The sequence below is a fragment of the Puma concolor genome, chromosome B2, assembly GCF_028749965.1.
Source record: "Puma concolor isolate L17-30 chromosome B2, mPumCon1.1.hap2, whole genome shotgun sequence".
Classification (NCBI taxonomy): Eukaryota; Metazoa; Chordata; class Mammalia; order Carnivora; family Felidae; genus Puma; species Puma concolor.
In genome coordinates this window covers 8,532,970-8,547,854 of record NC_141671.1, presented here as the reverse complement: position 1 = coordinate 8,547,854, position 14,885 = coordinate 8,532,970, and the positions used below count along the sequence as shown (strand labels likewise).

General features: G+C 42.7%; 1 protein-coding gene across 7 annotated transcripts in view; it reads left to right on the top strand.

The window, feature by feature from the left end:
• CDKAL1 (CDKAL1 threonylcarbamoyladenosine tRNA methylthiotransferase) overlaps positions 1-14,885 on the top strand; it is a 705,830-nt gene that overhangs the window by 604,650 nt on the left and 86,295 nt on the right. For all 7 annotated transcript variants that reach the window (XM_086706145.1, XM_086706146.1, XM_025916964.2 and 4 more), the window contains one exon: positions 13,518-13,601. In XM_086706145.1, coding sequence (XP_086562271.1) covers positions 13,518-13,601 — 84 coding nt within the window. The remainder of the gene's footprint in view (positions 1-13,517; positions 13,602-14,885) is intronic.

The window sequence follows — 14,885 nt, the reverse complement described above, 5'->3', positions numbered from 1 at the left end:
TGCTCTAAAAAAATTAAGTCTTTTTAATAAAAATAAGTGAGGAACTATGTGAAATAAGATTCTCACAGCTGCTGTTTGTTATGGAGGTGGTAACTGAAAACTGCGTTTCTTCTCCAGCCCTTCAAATAAATTTCTGAATTAAATCCTTTGAGGGTAACCTCACAGATGATTTGATTTCAGTGTAGCAATGTTATTAAAAGTATTAACACATGACAGTATAACTACAAAAATATAACTATGTACTCCTTAAAAATGCTGGCTCTTTCATTCATTCATTCAACAAATATTTATTGAGAACCTGCTAGGAACCAGGCATGGAGCTGGGCACCAGGGGTACAGCCACAAATAAAGGAAACAAAATCTCCAGTCTCATAAAATACAGAATCTTGTGAGCTTTCATCAAGGTCCATTTATTTCCCTTAACATTTTTTAAGGTGTCAGCTTGCTCAAGGTGAGTAGGCTGTTTTGCCCTGCTGTAATGCCATATGTATGTACTGTTCTTAAACTTCACACTGTTCAGGGTGCTGTTTTGTAGCAGAGAATTGTTTATTATTATGATTCTGATATGTTAATGAAGAGGTACTCATTTGCAAATAACTGTTTAATCTGTAATTAAAATCTGGCAGCTCTCTTAAAAATAAAGACAGTTAAAATGCGTAGTCACTGGCCTGCTATATTGAATATGCAATTGCAAAACATTAAGAAAGGCATATCGTATTTATCACTTTTAATGAATCTTTCACCCTGGTCCCAAAGTAAGCCCTTGATGGTATTCCTGTCATCCCGTCCATATGCTTCTGAGAGCATTAACTATTCTCGGGTCTGTGCATGCCTAAGTATAAAATCAAAATCTCTAGGGTTTTTTGGATCATATATAAGCAAGCTCTCTCTCTATATATGTGATATAGATATATATATATATCTGCAACACATTATCATTACCATATCCTCATTAAGATGATGGGCCCCTGACCATATCCTAATGTTTGCTCAGCAATCTGAAATTCATGTATGCAAAAGGAATTTTTTCTTATCCTTTTGAAAGAAGAATGATAAATATTTATACAGCCTTAACTCTTTCAGGCAGGCATAGGATCATGTTTTAGAAATGACAAGAAGCTGCTGAGGATCTTTTTCAGCATAATTCATCTTTCCAATAGTTCCTGAACAAATGAGTTGTAGATTTATCAATATTGGACAGTTTTCCTCCTCTCTCCCCATTAAATATGCTTTGTCTTCCTTCTCTGAAATCCTTTGAGTCATGGCTTTGAAAAGGGAGCATAAGAGTTCTTTATCTCTGCTTCCCAGGCAGGACTGTTCCAGAGGGCTGGGGTCGGCCCAGCAGGACTGCTGACCTGGGCTCCTGGGGGCTGGGATTCTAACTCCTCCCGCAGACTTGGCTTCGTTAGCCAGTTTAGCATCAGTCTAGACTAAATAGTCATGTATCTGAAGTGTTGCTTTCTCAAAGTTATTTTGCTCTGAAGCAGTAATCGGATAGCGTCACGAGACGGTTCTGTACGTAAAATGGGAAGTCTCCCAGCTGCTTGAATCAGCCTCTCCAGTAGGGGCTCTAGATGGGGAACTGAGGGATGTGTCTCAGCTCACAGGGCCATCTTCTTGTAGTAGACTGAAGCAGGAAATTCCAGAATTTGCTCCTGGCGGTAACAGGGCCACTGTCAGCTGTATTACTAATAGTAATCAAACCTCTCCGCATACATACTGACTCCCCAAAACTAGGTTACTGACCAAAAAATTCCAGGCTCCAGCCAAGTTGTTTTCATTGTTTCTTTCACGTGGGTCAACCTCCCCGAATTGTTACTCCCAGTCATTCTGCACTGGTCCTTGCGCCTTGGCAAACACGAAGCCCAGACCGTGCGTCAGCTCTGGAAGAGAGAGGAAGGAGCCGGGGGTGTTGAGACCAGTCCCTGCTGTCAGGCTGGGGCGGGCCACCTGTCCCAGACCCCGGTCCCAGCAGAACCCTGCTGCCCGAGTCACTCACTGCGGGACACCTGGCTGGCGGTCCAGCCTTCTCCATGGAACTCCTAATTTATTTATTTTATTTATTTATTTATTTTTTTAATTTTTTGGGACAGAGAGAGACAGAGCATGAACGGGGGAGGGGCAGAGAGAGGGAGACACAGAATCGGAAGCAGGCTCCAGGCTCTGAGCCATCAGCCCAGAGCCCGACACGGGGCTCGAATGGAACTCCTAATTTAGAAACACAAGGAATGGCCTTACCCGTTACTGATTTCAAATCCCCCTGTTTTGTTTTTAGAAGAGGAAACTGAGGCCCCAGAGGGAAATGACTTGCTCAGAGTCAAACAGCTCGTTAGGAGCAGAGGTAGAACTGAAGGCCTCTTGACTCTCTGATTAGTTCTTCTTGAGCTCTCATCCTTTTGGCTGGGGTCTGTCTTGGAAGGGAGGGAGACTGGAGGGGCGCCTGGGTGGCTCAGTCGCTTAAGCGTCCAACTCTTGGTTTCTGCTTAGGTCATGATCTCACTGTTCATGAGTTTGGGCCCCGCACTGGGCTCTGCGCTGGCAGCACAGAACCTGCTAGGGATTCCCTCTGCCCCTCCCCCACTCACCCCCCCTTCAAAATAATTAATTAAAAAAAATTTTAATTAAAAAAAAGGGAAGAAGATTGTACGAGTATACCCAGAAACCTTTGATAAGACATAAGGCGGTCGATCAAGACTGTGGCTGTTAGGAGAAATCTAGTCACTGGGGATTAAAATACAAACCTATTGTCCTTTAAAATACGAAGTGGCATAGAATTCGCGATAATGCATCATCATATTGCGTGCCCTTTTAGGCAACATTTTAAGGTGGAAATAGGCAAAGAAGTAAAAACAAAAAATACAAGGTGATCTATGAAACAGGAGAAATTCAGTGGGAGGATTTTTAAAAATCCACCCTACCTATAGGAAGGATGATGGAAACTGGCTTTTGGTTGCCGAGTGGTTCACCATGCAGAGGCCTTTTCGTATTTAAGTGATAGCCCAATGTTTATTTTAACTGCTCACCGCCACGTGCAGTATAGCATTAAAGTGCCTTCCCCCAGGTCAGCAGTCTGTACTGTTGTTAATGGCTCCACTATTCAGGGTCTCTCAATTCCTGCAATACGGTAACTTGGTGGCAGTCTGAAACATCCAGACCTACTAAATAGGTTCAGTAGGATTCTCTCAGCTACTCGGTGAGTTGGCTTTGGTTTCTGCTGTTTAGTCTTTGGTAACCATTGCGAGGTTCCTGTCTGCATACGTGATAAACGGCTTTTCCTAGAGCCACTCACAGACATGGCAACACTGGGGTTTAAGTAGACTATATAATATTGTGTTTGGCAGGAGAGGCCATTAGAAAAGAAATCAAAGCAACCCTCATAACTAGATTCCTTTTTGAAAGGTGTTACTGACCAAGAAATAAAGCTCAGAATTGGCAATCGTTTGGATTAAATGACTGTGCCCTTTTCTCTTTCCTCCCCACTCAGCCCTTCCCCCAAAGTAGATTGATAGAAAGAGTACATGGGATTACTTGAAGCTTTCATCTTCCTTCGTGATCACTGTGGAAGAGGATTTTCTTTTTATTCTTGGTTTAAGTAGAATCTTTATTCCTGCTTTAAATTTCATATAAAAACTACCCCCCACCTGCTATACAAAAACTACCGTGTCCACCTGCAACCACAGTTTTTTAGGGTTGAATTTTATATATACTTTCTTCGTCGTGTATCACCAAGAGGAAATAGGGACAGAGGGTCGTTTTGAATCAGACTGCTCCCATTTAAGTTCCACGACGTGCACGTGCAGGCGTGTGCGCATGCCCACAGCTAATGACTAGTTGCAATAAAATTTGGTAAAATTTTCGTTTACCTTCATCACCTCTGAGACAGTGAAGTAACATTAAAGGGAAAAAACAGAATAGACAAAGAGAGACAAATAGATCAATTTTCTTTAAATAAAGACATTTCAGGGGGGAACTAGCATCCATTTTTTTGCTGTTGTTGTTTTGTTATCATTGCCATTCCTCAGTATTCTATACCTATAAACTGCCTAGCAGGACTTGTATGTGCTTGAAGAAGCTGCACTTTCACGGCAGGAGAGGAAATCAGAATAAATCAGAGATGCAGGTGCACAGTAATACAAGTAGGCTCTTTCCCCTGCAGCCTGAATGCCTGGCCCATAAAGCAGAGGCTCTGGAACTGAGCTCTCAGGGTCTCCCGGAGCTAAGCCAAGAGGTATGGGGGGAGCGGGAGAGAATAATTGTTATTCAGTCTTCTTTAATGAGATGTATTGCCCACTGCTGAAAGATTGTGGCAGTGTCTTTTGTTATGCTAATTAGACACCATTAGCGCTTGGCTGCCTTTGATTTCTGCTTAATCCTTTCTGCTTCCTCAGCCTCAATCCTGGCTGGCAAATGGGGGAAAGATGGTGGGATATAGTGCATGTGTTATTTATTACTCACATCTATGCAGAGTTCTTCGGTAACAGGGTCGGTAAGGAAAGATTTATCTTACCAAAGGTGGTATGTATTTCGGACATTCATTATTTGGCTTTTTTAGAAATGAATTTGAGAATGCTCGATCTCTGCCTTTTTAGTCGAAACACCATTGTTTTGTTTTGTTTTTGTAGGGCTGCTTTCGCAGCCACACGAAATGGGAAATTTAGATGGCCTCCCCTTGGTTGCCTGGATCTCCCAAAAAACAAAACAAAACAAAACAAAACAAAACAAACAAACAAGCAAGTTGGTCATGCCTTAGCTATGGGGGAGCCTGTGATGGACCAGAAAAACGGAAGCAAGAATAAAGATCAAAAAGAGGAATTTCCCAGTTCACAATTCCCACCTTTATAACTTACAGATATGTGTGCATTCTTTCCTAAAATTAAATTGTTGCATCTATATGATTACCAAAATTAAGAATGTTTGTGGTGAGTTAAAAAAATGTTTTTAAATCACCAGTGAAATGGATTTCTGTTAAATCCTTAAAAATTACATAATAATGGTCTAGAGCAGCCCTGTCCAATAAAAATGTCCTGTGAACCGCAGATCGTGTTCTAAATTTTCTGGTAGCTACACTAAAAAAAGAAAGAAAACAGGTAAATTTTAAGAGTATATTCGATTTGACTCAATCTGTCAAAAATATATGCATGTAATCAATACCAAATTCATGAAATAGTTTACATTCTTTTATTCATGTTAAATTTTTGAAGTCTGCTGTGTGTTTTTTACTAGTGTGTATTTTACAACACCTCTCAGTTGGGATTTGCCACATTTTAAGGGCTCGTGGCCACTGTGCTGGGTGGTGCGGGTTTAGAGTTATTCAGTAACTCACTTGCCTAAAAACAATTGTCAGTATAAAATCCATTTTTCATGTGATGGATGAATATTACGGGCTGTATGACTCTGGCCATGTCACTTAATCTCTAATGAGCCCTAGTTTTCTCATCTATAAAATGATGTATTTGAACTAAATGATCTATTAATTCTTCCACCCATGCCAGCTCTAAAATTGATGATTCCAAAAATTCACATTTAGAGTCTGGGTGTGCTAGGACTTATCCATCCTTGCCTATAACGTAGTGTTTGAAAAGAAGCCTCTCACCCCGGAGAAAACGACAAGGTGTCCTGCAGACCAGGCCCGTCCCGTTTTTCCTCCAAATGTCCGGAGCTTTCTTTGAATTCTTCTGAGTCTTACACTGCAGTCCTGTTTAAGAGAATGAAGTTACCTGGCTCTCAGCAGTCTTCACGCAGTACTTCCGGAATGAGGTTCTGGAGGAAAGAGGTGAGGGCGAGTGGCAGGTAATCCCTGCACATCACTAGCATTACATAAACGCTAGATCTCTAAAACGCAGTGGCCTCTCTTTCTTTATCTGTGTCATCTGGCTAATTTATTGTGTTATCAGTGAAACAAAAAATCCTAAAGATGCTTTCCTCCAGGAAAGGTGGTCTGTTAATTAGTTCTGAGCTGGTAAGTGTGACCGTTTCTGTGCCTTTAAGAGAAGCTCATCAAAGAAGATTGCCCCGGATGTGCTGAGGAATGACTGGGAGAGATCAGTGTGAAAAGATCAGGAAGGTGGAAGTGAATGGGATGGAGATAATTGTGCAGCCTTAGAATTGGACTATTAAATACAAAAGGGTTCCACAGAATATCTCATAGTGGTCTCAGTTAGTCATCCCATTAATAAGATCTCATGGATAGATATTACTGGCAACATCTGGCCTTGGGACTTGAGATAAGTTTTAAATGTTGAGCACTTTCCTATATTGCCTGGGCATTGTCAAGCTTACCTGGTGCAGGAAAAATAGATCTAACATACTTTGTTCCGGGTCTGCAACGAGAAAGGGAGACTCGTTCGGGTTTGTTAAGAGAGTGGATCTCATGGTCTATGTTTTTAACACAGCTTTTTTTGTTTTTGTTTTTGTTTTAATTCCACAAAAGCATTATAGGTAGCACCTTAGAATGTTCTAGAATACCAAAAATGTACAGGCAGGTAGTTAAAACTTGGTTGTTTTTTGAATTGGAAGTTCAGTTAGCACACAGGTCTGCATTTCTAATGCCGGAAAGGGATCTGATTGGCATTTATCATGTAACTATTTGCTGTAGAGAATTATTTTAACCAGATCAATAAAGCACAGTTACTGTACTATGACTGTTGGCTCTCAGCCAGCAGGTGACAATAGCTCTGTTACTAAGAATGGGATTTTTATCTCTCACTGGCAAGAGACTCCCTTAGATTGTCTTTTCTCATGGTAGAGTGGGCACATGGCTGGAAAAAAACCCAGCCAGGGACTGAAGAAGACAGGGCACAGGGCTGTTGTTAGAAGAAATTGTCACAGTCCGGTTTGATTCAAGGGAACCACCTTGGGTCTGATATCTTTATATTGCATCACTGCTTTTGCAAAGAGCCAAAAATTGTTTTTTGCCGCTTTCTTCCTGTTTCTTCTGAAACGTGAAGAAGGAACGATAACATCACAAAGATACTCAGGGTAATTAATGGATATGCATAGATGAAATACTTAAAGGTATGGATATTCTACCCCAAGGGAACAGTTTTTTTCCCTATTGAACGTATTTTTTCCTACTAGTAAGTAGAGCTAAACAATATATGGTTTTTCACCTAGCAGATACTGCTTTGAAAAACTCTAATAGCGTGTATTTTCTGTCGGTGTCTAAGAGCCCGATATAAGTCAGCCCCTTTGAGAATAAACTGTCCAGTGTCTCTCAGGAATCTGTAAGTAGACCAATAAACTGATGGCAAGGATTTTGAGTATGATGGACTTGGAGTCTCATTACTTGTTTTCTGTGCTGTCATCATTTTTGACACACATTCCTGTGTTGTGGCCCTTTCATTAGAGAATGGAACTGTTGAGTAAGGATGATATTAAATTTTAATGTTATTGCTATTATTACTGTCGACTGTTTTTACCATTAGTGTGCCTGGTTCTTTCATTCCAGCTTCTGCACGGCCAGAAAACAGGAGTGTGCATAAACAGTCAGGAAAATTACCGTATACCCTGGAGACCCGGCATCACATGCTCTGCCTGTTGTGAATGATGAATCAAACTGGAAAGGTTATCATTTTCATTAGCTAGGAGAGAACAAGACCACACTTTTCTCCAAGTGTAATTACAGTGGTTCGCTGGCAACATTACACTGCAGTAATTAGTCTAAAGGTGTATGTGAGGGCAGGCTTTTGCACAGACACTAGAAATATTATTTCAGAGTTTAGGGTCACAGCCTTGTGTTTAACATGTTCCAGGCAGCTTGGGGTGGGGGGTGGCGGGGGGAACTAATTTGACTGGAGCTAAAGAAAGACATTTGACATTTTCCAGAGTCATGCATTCAGAAACCAGTCAGGTAGAAAAACTGTATTTTGTTATCTACAAAAAACAAGAAAACAAAGAAAAATAACAAAAAACCCTCAACAGCTTACCTGCAGAAATGGAATGTTGGACTATTTCATAGGATAAACAGAGATAATATTCAGGTTTATTAGGAATGGTATATAAATAATCACGAGAGCTTTTGATAGATGTGTTCCAATCTCCTTTTTCCCCCTAAGGCAACTGGACAGAAAAATTAATTTCTGGAAACTTTTCAGAGGAAACAAAATAATTTCTTTACCTTCCTATTAACTGTTTCAGGAAGTAAGTACTTCGTTTACAGTGGTCCTCAAATATGTATTTGTTCTTTGTGAATGCTTTTTGGGCCCTGAGCAGTTACCCTGAAATATTGAGGTCTCTCTAACCTGACCCTCCAGTTAGGTTAGAGACTAGAATTGGAATTTCTTTTCCAAACCTTCTCTCAGGTTCTCTGTATAAAGTCAGATAGAAATGAGGGGTGGGGGTGGTGGGGGGGGGGGACTAATAAAAAGAAATAAACTTTACATATAGTTTACACTTAAAGTCATATACAGGAGTTTCAAAGAAACCTTTTACTTCTTCAAGTGCAGGGAGTCCTTCATAAGTAACACTTCTTCCTGAGTTGCAGGGAAAAGTCCACATAGTCTAATGTCTTTGTTTAATGTTGTGTGGCTTGCCTGCCTTCAAGTGATTCTGTTCAGTGTCTCTCTCTAAATCCTGGAGGATTTAAAGCCCCGTAGGAACTTTGCAAGGACGAACGGAGAAATAGAGCAGACTCGAATGAGCATTCACTCAGCAACCAAATTCTGTTGGAAACCACTGCTCTTCGAGGCAAGCACGTGTTTCACGTGTGTCATCTGGGCGTATGGTTAGAACTGGTGTTTCTCACAACTTCAGGCACTTAGGAAAGTTTAAACATAGATGTGACACAAATAACACAGCTAGCTGATGATGTAACGTACTAAAAATTCTACCCCAAAATTGAATTTTAAAACCCTGCTTTTTGTTTGTCACAGATGTTTCTCTACCCAGGGGCAAGTCACGCACAGCGGAATGAGATCTTTGACGTCGTCCCCTTTGTCCAGCTAGCACTTAAGTAGGAGGCACCAGGTAGCATGGGCTTCCGGTTCCAAGACTTCCTTTTCTGCTCTCTGTCCGTGCCACTGACCAAATCACCGCATCTTGCCGGCTCTTTCTGTGGAATCTGAGATTGTCAGACCTGCGTCCGGTTCTTACCTTCCTGGTCTATTTAGGGAACCTCTGCCTCTGTGGGTAAATAAATAAACAAATAACTCGGAGAACCTTTCTACCGGCCTTTCAACAAGGCCTGGAGAATTGTGCCTCTCGCGCGTTCCTTCACATCGGCTCTGGGAGATCGCCAGGAACGCAGGGTCTTGTGAGTCCTTGTTCTATACCCATCCCTCGCTTTGGTGACACGGTCTGTGAAATGGAAGAAGAATGGTTTTACGAGACTGTTCTTACAATTCACTTTTCATAAAACATCGTTCTAAAGTTAGGTTACAATGGACCAAGTTCTGCACACCCTAGGAAAACAGCTTTTTATGCGGACATTTGATGAATACAAGACAAAATGGGCCCACTTGTGAGAGCAGGTGCCAGGACTGACGACAGCCCCTTGTACGAATGTCTTCGAGGTCAGACTTGGTAAAAGGAATCTGAGTTTCCCATAGAAATCCTTAACTTCCCAGCCCAAGTTCCTAGATTCTCAAATGTTGAAGAAATTAGGGGCCCCTGGGTGGCTCAGTCAGTTGAGTGGCCAACTCATGATCTTGGCTCAGGTCATGATCTCACGGTTCATAAGATGGGGCCCCACCCCTGTCAGCCTCTGCGCTGAGAATGTGAGCCTGCTTGGGAGTCTCTGTCTCTTTCCTCTCTCTGTCCCTCCCCTGCCCATGTGCTCACTCTCTCTCTGTGTCTCTCTCTCTCAAAAGAAATAAGCTTTAAAAAATAATTTTAAAAAAATGTTGAAAAAATTAAATGCACATTTTAATCAACTGTATAGATTATATACCTATAAAGAAAATCCGAGGCAAAAGCGTTGTCTTTGTTAGGATTATAAAACAAGGGCTTTGCTGGGAAGATTTTGACCCGCTTCTTTAGACTCATGTCACTAGACAGCTTTTTGAGAGACTTTGTAACTATTTCTTTGGTGTGCATTAGAGATCACATTACTTTTTTTTTTTTTTTTTTTGAGATCACATTACTTTAAGTGCAGCAAGAAAGTAGCTGTAAATTTGCAGAGGGCCATAAGCGTATATTTACTTTAAGGAAAGCAAGCTTGGGTGTAGAGTTCGTGTTTCCTCCATCGGAAAGCTCTCGGGCTCACCAGGCCCTAGCCTGCCGATCTACCATGAAGAGTGACCTAGAACTTTGGAACTGAAAGGTCCTTTACGTGTTATGACCCACTTCCTCATCAGCCTGACTCTCCTCTACCCACCTGCAGCCAGTTTCACCCACCCCTCCCTTTTGAGACAAGGAATGTGAAAACCCAAAACGTCACATCTCTTTTATCTTAAGAAAATAATCTGCTCAGACCCCGTGTCTCCCCCCACCCCCCGCCCCAGCATCTACATGTGATCCTGTCAAACCTGTGGCAGCTAGTGTTTTTGAATAACCCTCCCTGAGATGCTCTCTCCTAAGTTCTGCTAGAACTCTGCACCCCTGCTTCTCCCCACACTTCCAAGTGCCCCCTTCCCTCCTGTCCTTGAATGTTCCTCCCATCTGGAAGCTGCCTCGGAACCATGCTTCGGGCTCACAATAACACTGGCATCTTAATTTGCGCTACTGGTCACGATCTTTGTGCAAACATTTACTTTAACCTCTTACATACTCTTGATCGTTTCTTGAACAGCACAAGCCATCTTTGTGTTAAGTTCTTCTGCAGAAGACTTGTCTTAAGCCAGTGCCGTGACCTTGCATTCCTGTCAGTGATGGTGAGGTAGCCAGAGGAGAATATCAGAATGTCAGGTGAACGTAGATGTCGCAGAATTTCGGATGAGACACGGTGTATTCTCCATCATTCTCCGTCGGTAAAACACACGAATCCCTTCCAGCGGATTCTCTCTGCCTTTAGCACATTACATAGCTGGGCCGTGGCTGTCCTCATGGCCTACGGATATCTGTAGCTTTGCCCTTTTTCTCCAGATACCCTGCTTCCCTGCCCTCCCCCCACCCACCCCCCAACTTCTGCCCCGGACCGGGACAGCCTTGCTGGTTGGCGGAGACATTCTTAAGGCAAATCAGGACAGTTACCCTAAATCTTGTTTGTTACATATGGGTCCTTAACCATGCTGGGTTATCCTATGAGGTTGGGGAGAAAGCAGTTGGAAAGTAGAGGGTGAGGTAGCTCATTTAGAAAAAGATTGGAGCCTTATAAGCAAACCCTTGGTCCATAAGTTCCCTTATTGTCACCAAGGCAAAATTGCCTCTTCGAGGGGGGTCCCGCCTGAACTTCCCTCCTTCCTTGGCGTCATCGGTGTTTTTAAGGTTCCTTCAAATAGTCACTTCTCTTAAAGGTTATATTTGATATTCACTTCATTGCACCTTCATTCTGTGTATCTGTATTCTGTATATCTTCTTTATGTATGAGAGCATTTATTATTGTTTTTGTTGGTTTTTTCAGGGGGTTGGGATAGATTGCAGCAGCTTTTGATAAAAGTCCTAGTTTCTTAGGCTCATTTTTTGCTAAGTATCTTCTGAGGAACTTTAGGAGCCTCACCAGTGAGACAGAATCTGTGGCCGGGGGGACACAAGGCAGAGATGTTTGCCACCGTAAATCACTGCACGTAGCTGTTTCCCTGCATCCCTTTGGCGCATGATAGTTAAATACTCACCTACAAAGAGTTCTCTGATGGATGATCGAAAGCCTTTCCCTCTACTGTACAAACATAGCAAGCCTTTCAAGCTCTGTGTATGTATTGCTATCATTGTTAGTACCTCCAGGTAAAATAGAACAGCCCAGAGACGATGACTACAGCCGTCCACATTCATACAAACAAGAGGAAAGAAGCAGCCTACGTTTTCAGTGACTCTGCAGTCTCATATTGTTGTTAATTTCCCAAAAACTTAACGTGAGATCAAGTGTAATTGCAGATTTCCTTAAGAACCATTGACAGATACTTATCTTAAGTTATAAGCAACTCACACTGTGAACTGTGTATAAACATTCTAAGTTTTCTTCCAGAAGAATATACTTCAGTGAAACCCAGTATCCATCAGTCTTTTTAAATAAACAGAGCCATTCCCATTCAACGCCGCAGTTGGGGAGACTTTCTTTTGTTGTGACTTGATTTTTAAAAGAGATTAATGTTGCAGCAACTTCCCATTCGTTTTCAGGGCGTGAAATAAGTCTTTGATAAGGATCATCCTCAAGACCTTACGACCTTTGGCTCAGGGGGCTACATTTTGAATGAGGTGGTAAAAAAGATAGTAAATTGCAATGTGTTTAGGCATTGGCATTGTATGACGGCGAGGGGTGTTTGGTGTTTTGTTTTCTTTCTAATTATTAGGTGGTCTGTTGAGTGCAGCTGTGTTTATGTTTCCTAAATGCTAACTGCCTGAACATGGTGACAAGTCCCTGTATCTGAGAATAGGGACTGCTTTTTAAAAATCTTCTTGTCCATGTGCTTTAATAATGGAGGGTTGTCTTTATCAAGTAGCAAAGGCAAAAATAATTTGGGGCACAGTCATTCAATCCAGCTAGTTTGCTACATCAGACGTTTTGACAACCTTATGAAAAAAAAAAAGAATTGATACTTTAAATGTTGCGTTTAGCAGTGGAATAAACTTGGAAATGGTAGAAGTTTGTAGACTAGTCACATTTCTTTAACTGATGTTTTGGTTGATTGAACTTCTTGGTTATTAAAGATACACACTTAAAAAAAAAAAATAAAATAAAAAAAAAAAAAAAAAAAAAAAAAAAAGATACACACTTAGATCATAAATGTAGATTGATCCTGTAGAGAATTAACAGTCGCATATTTTTTCTGTCTTTCTTAAAAAACAAACAAACCAGTGAGCATAAGGTCATGGCTTCAACAAAGAAGAAACAGTTTCTTAGGAGAGAGAAAAATGTATATAATCAGTAAATAGCTATACGAATTTAATCGGTAATTTCAGAATCATATCCAATGCGTGACATGTTTAGATGCAAGGACTTAATGACTAGTTTTTGAGGCATTTTCTTCAGTGTGACATCCGTCATAACTCAAATTAATGTTTATTACTACTCTTTACCATTGCGAAAATATTTTCATGAATTTGGATTAGAAGCAGCTTGTCCTGGCTTGTTTTGCGACTTTGCTTCAAGAAACAAAGTGATACTTATAAGACTTTTGTGTGTCTTAGACGCCTTAATTAACTTCCTCTTAGGTGGAAAGAGGAAGCTGAGTTTTGTTTCTTAGGTAAGAACGTAAGATTTCATGCTATGCTCATTTTGTATTAGCGCATATATAATAATGTCTTTCAGGAAAGGTGAATCAGTGCTCCCTGTATTAGCTGTTCAGTGAGTAGCGATCTGGAGTCTGCTTTCAGTCCGAGAGGACACTGCCTACTGATCCAGAACTCTTTGGGCGGGCAGTTTTCTTTGGGATTCTCAGGTTTCTGTCTTTCCCATTCCTTTTTTTCTCCCCTTGTCTCCACAGATTGGTGAAAGACAACAAGTGTTAGTGACAGAAGAATCTTTTGATTCCAAGTTCTATGTCGCACACAATCGATTCTATGAGCAGGTGAGAGACACTTCTGCGTTAAGTTCTCAACGCTTTCTCCAAAGTGAGAAGGTTGTGAAGTAAACCACTTCAAGCAATGGGAACTTCAAAGGGATGGAAGGCGGTAGAATCTTGTCACCGCAAGGCTGTTTTACAGCCTCCAGCTAGCTAGACCAACGGGCGCTATCTCGGTGGCTCAGTCTCCAAAACAACCTCCACAAAGGAGTAGCTGTGTCTTAGTCGTCCTTACTCCTAGACGGGACCAGCTGTAGGCGGTGGGAGCGCTCGGGAGGCAGCTCGCCCTGCCAGAATTCCGCAGCCTGGCAGGGCACAGGGGAAAGTCCTGCCCAGAGGACAGGAAGGATGTCTGCACGGGCGACATCAGCCTGGAAGGGCCGGGACTTCCTCTCACTGTCCCAGCGCTCACTCAGGCGGTCGGTCGCCTGGTTGTTTTTTGAGTTGTGTTTAGTTTTAGTTTTTTTTTTTTTTTTTTTTTTTTTTAATTTCCACCCTGATAAGAATGCTGGGCAAAGGGAAAAGAGTCCGTTCCGTGGTTTCAACTCAAACAGTGTGACTGACTCTGGAGACCAGTATGGGGGTCAAAACAGCTTCACTTTGAGAGTCGTCTTCGAGGGCCAGCTCGAAGGGCCCCCCACTCAGGGGCTGCCTTGCCGCCCCCGGAGCCAGCCAGGTTCCTGTTTCAGCACTTGGGACTCTGCTTCCCCCGGTGCTCCTGGGAAGGGCCCAAAAAGACATGGTGTCTCCCCTCCTACATGGGACACTGTCCCACGGGCCTAGGGATTTCGAGGGTCCCTCCTGGATTGTGTTCACTTGTCTTAATATCAAATGGGTTTTCCTGCTTTTTTTGTTCCTTTCTCTTCAGATGAAGAGTGAATTTTCTTTTCTGTGGCTCATGGCTGAAATCAGAGCTCGGGAAGCCCCTCAAGGCCGCTGTGGGCAAGTCAGGGAGAGGGAGGCCGGGGAGGCCGGGGAGGCCGGCTGCCTGTGGTGCAAAGCAGAGTGGCAGGAGCTGGAGCGCCCCCCCTCCCCGACCTCCCCCTACTCCCCTCCCCCACCGCACCCATGCTCCACATGGAATAACCCCACCCGGGACCCCGCAGCCCCCGGACACTTGGGAGGCTCCTGTCAAGGCCCACGGGAAGCCTGTCCTGTTCTGTCCCAGGCCCGGCAGAAACTACAGCAAGGAGGTGCCCCCCGCACTCCTTCCCCGTTTTCCATCTCATTAGTTGCCTCCAGAGAGCCGTTTTCCTATTCAGGCCAACCTGCTCAGCCCCGGGGAGGAAC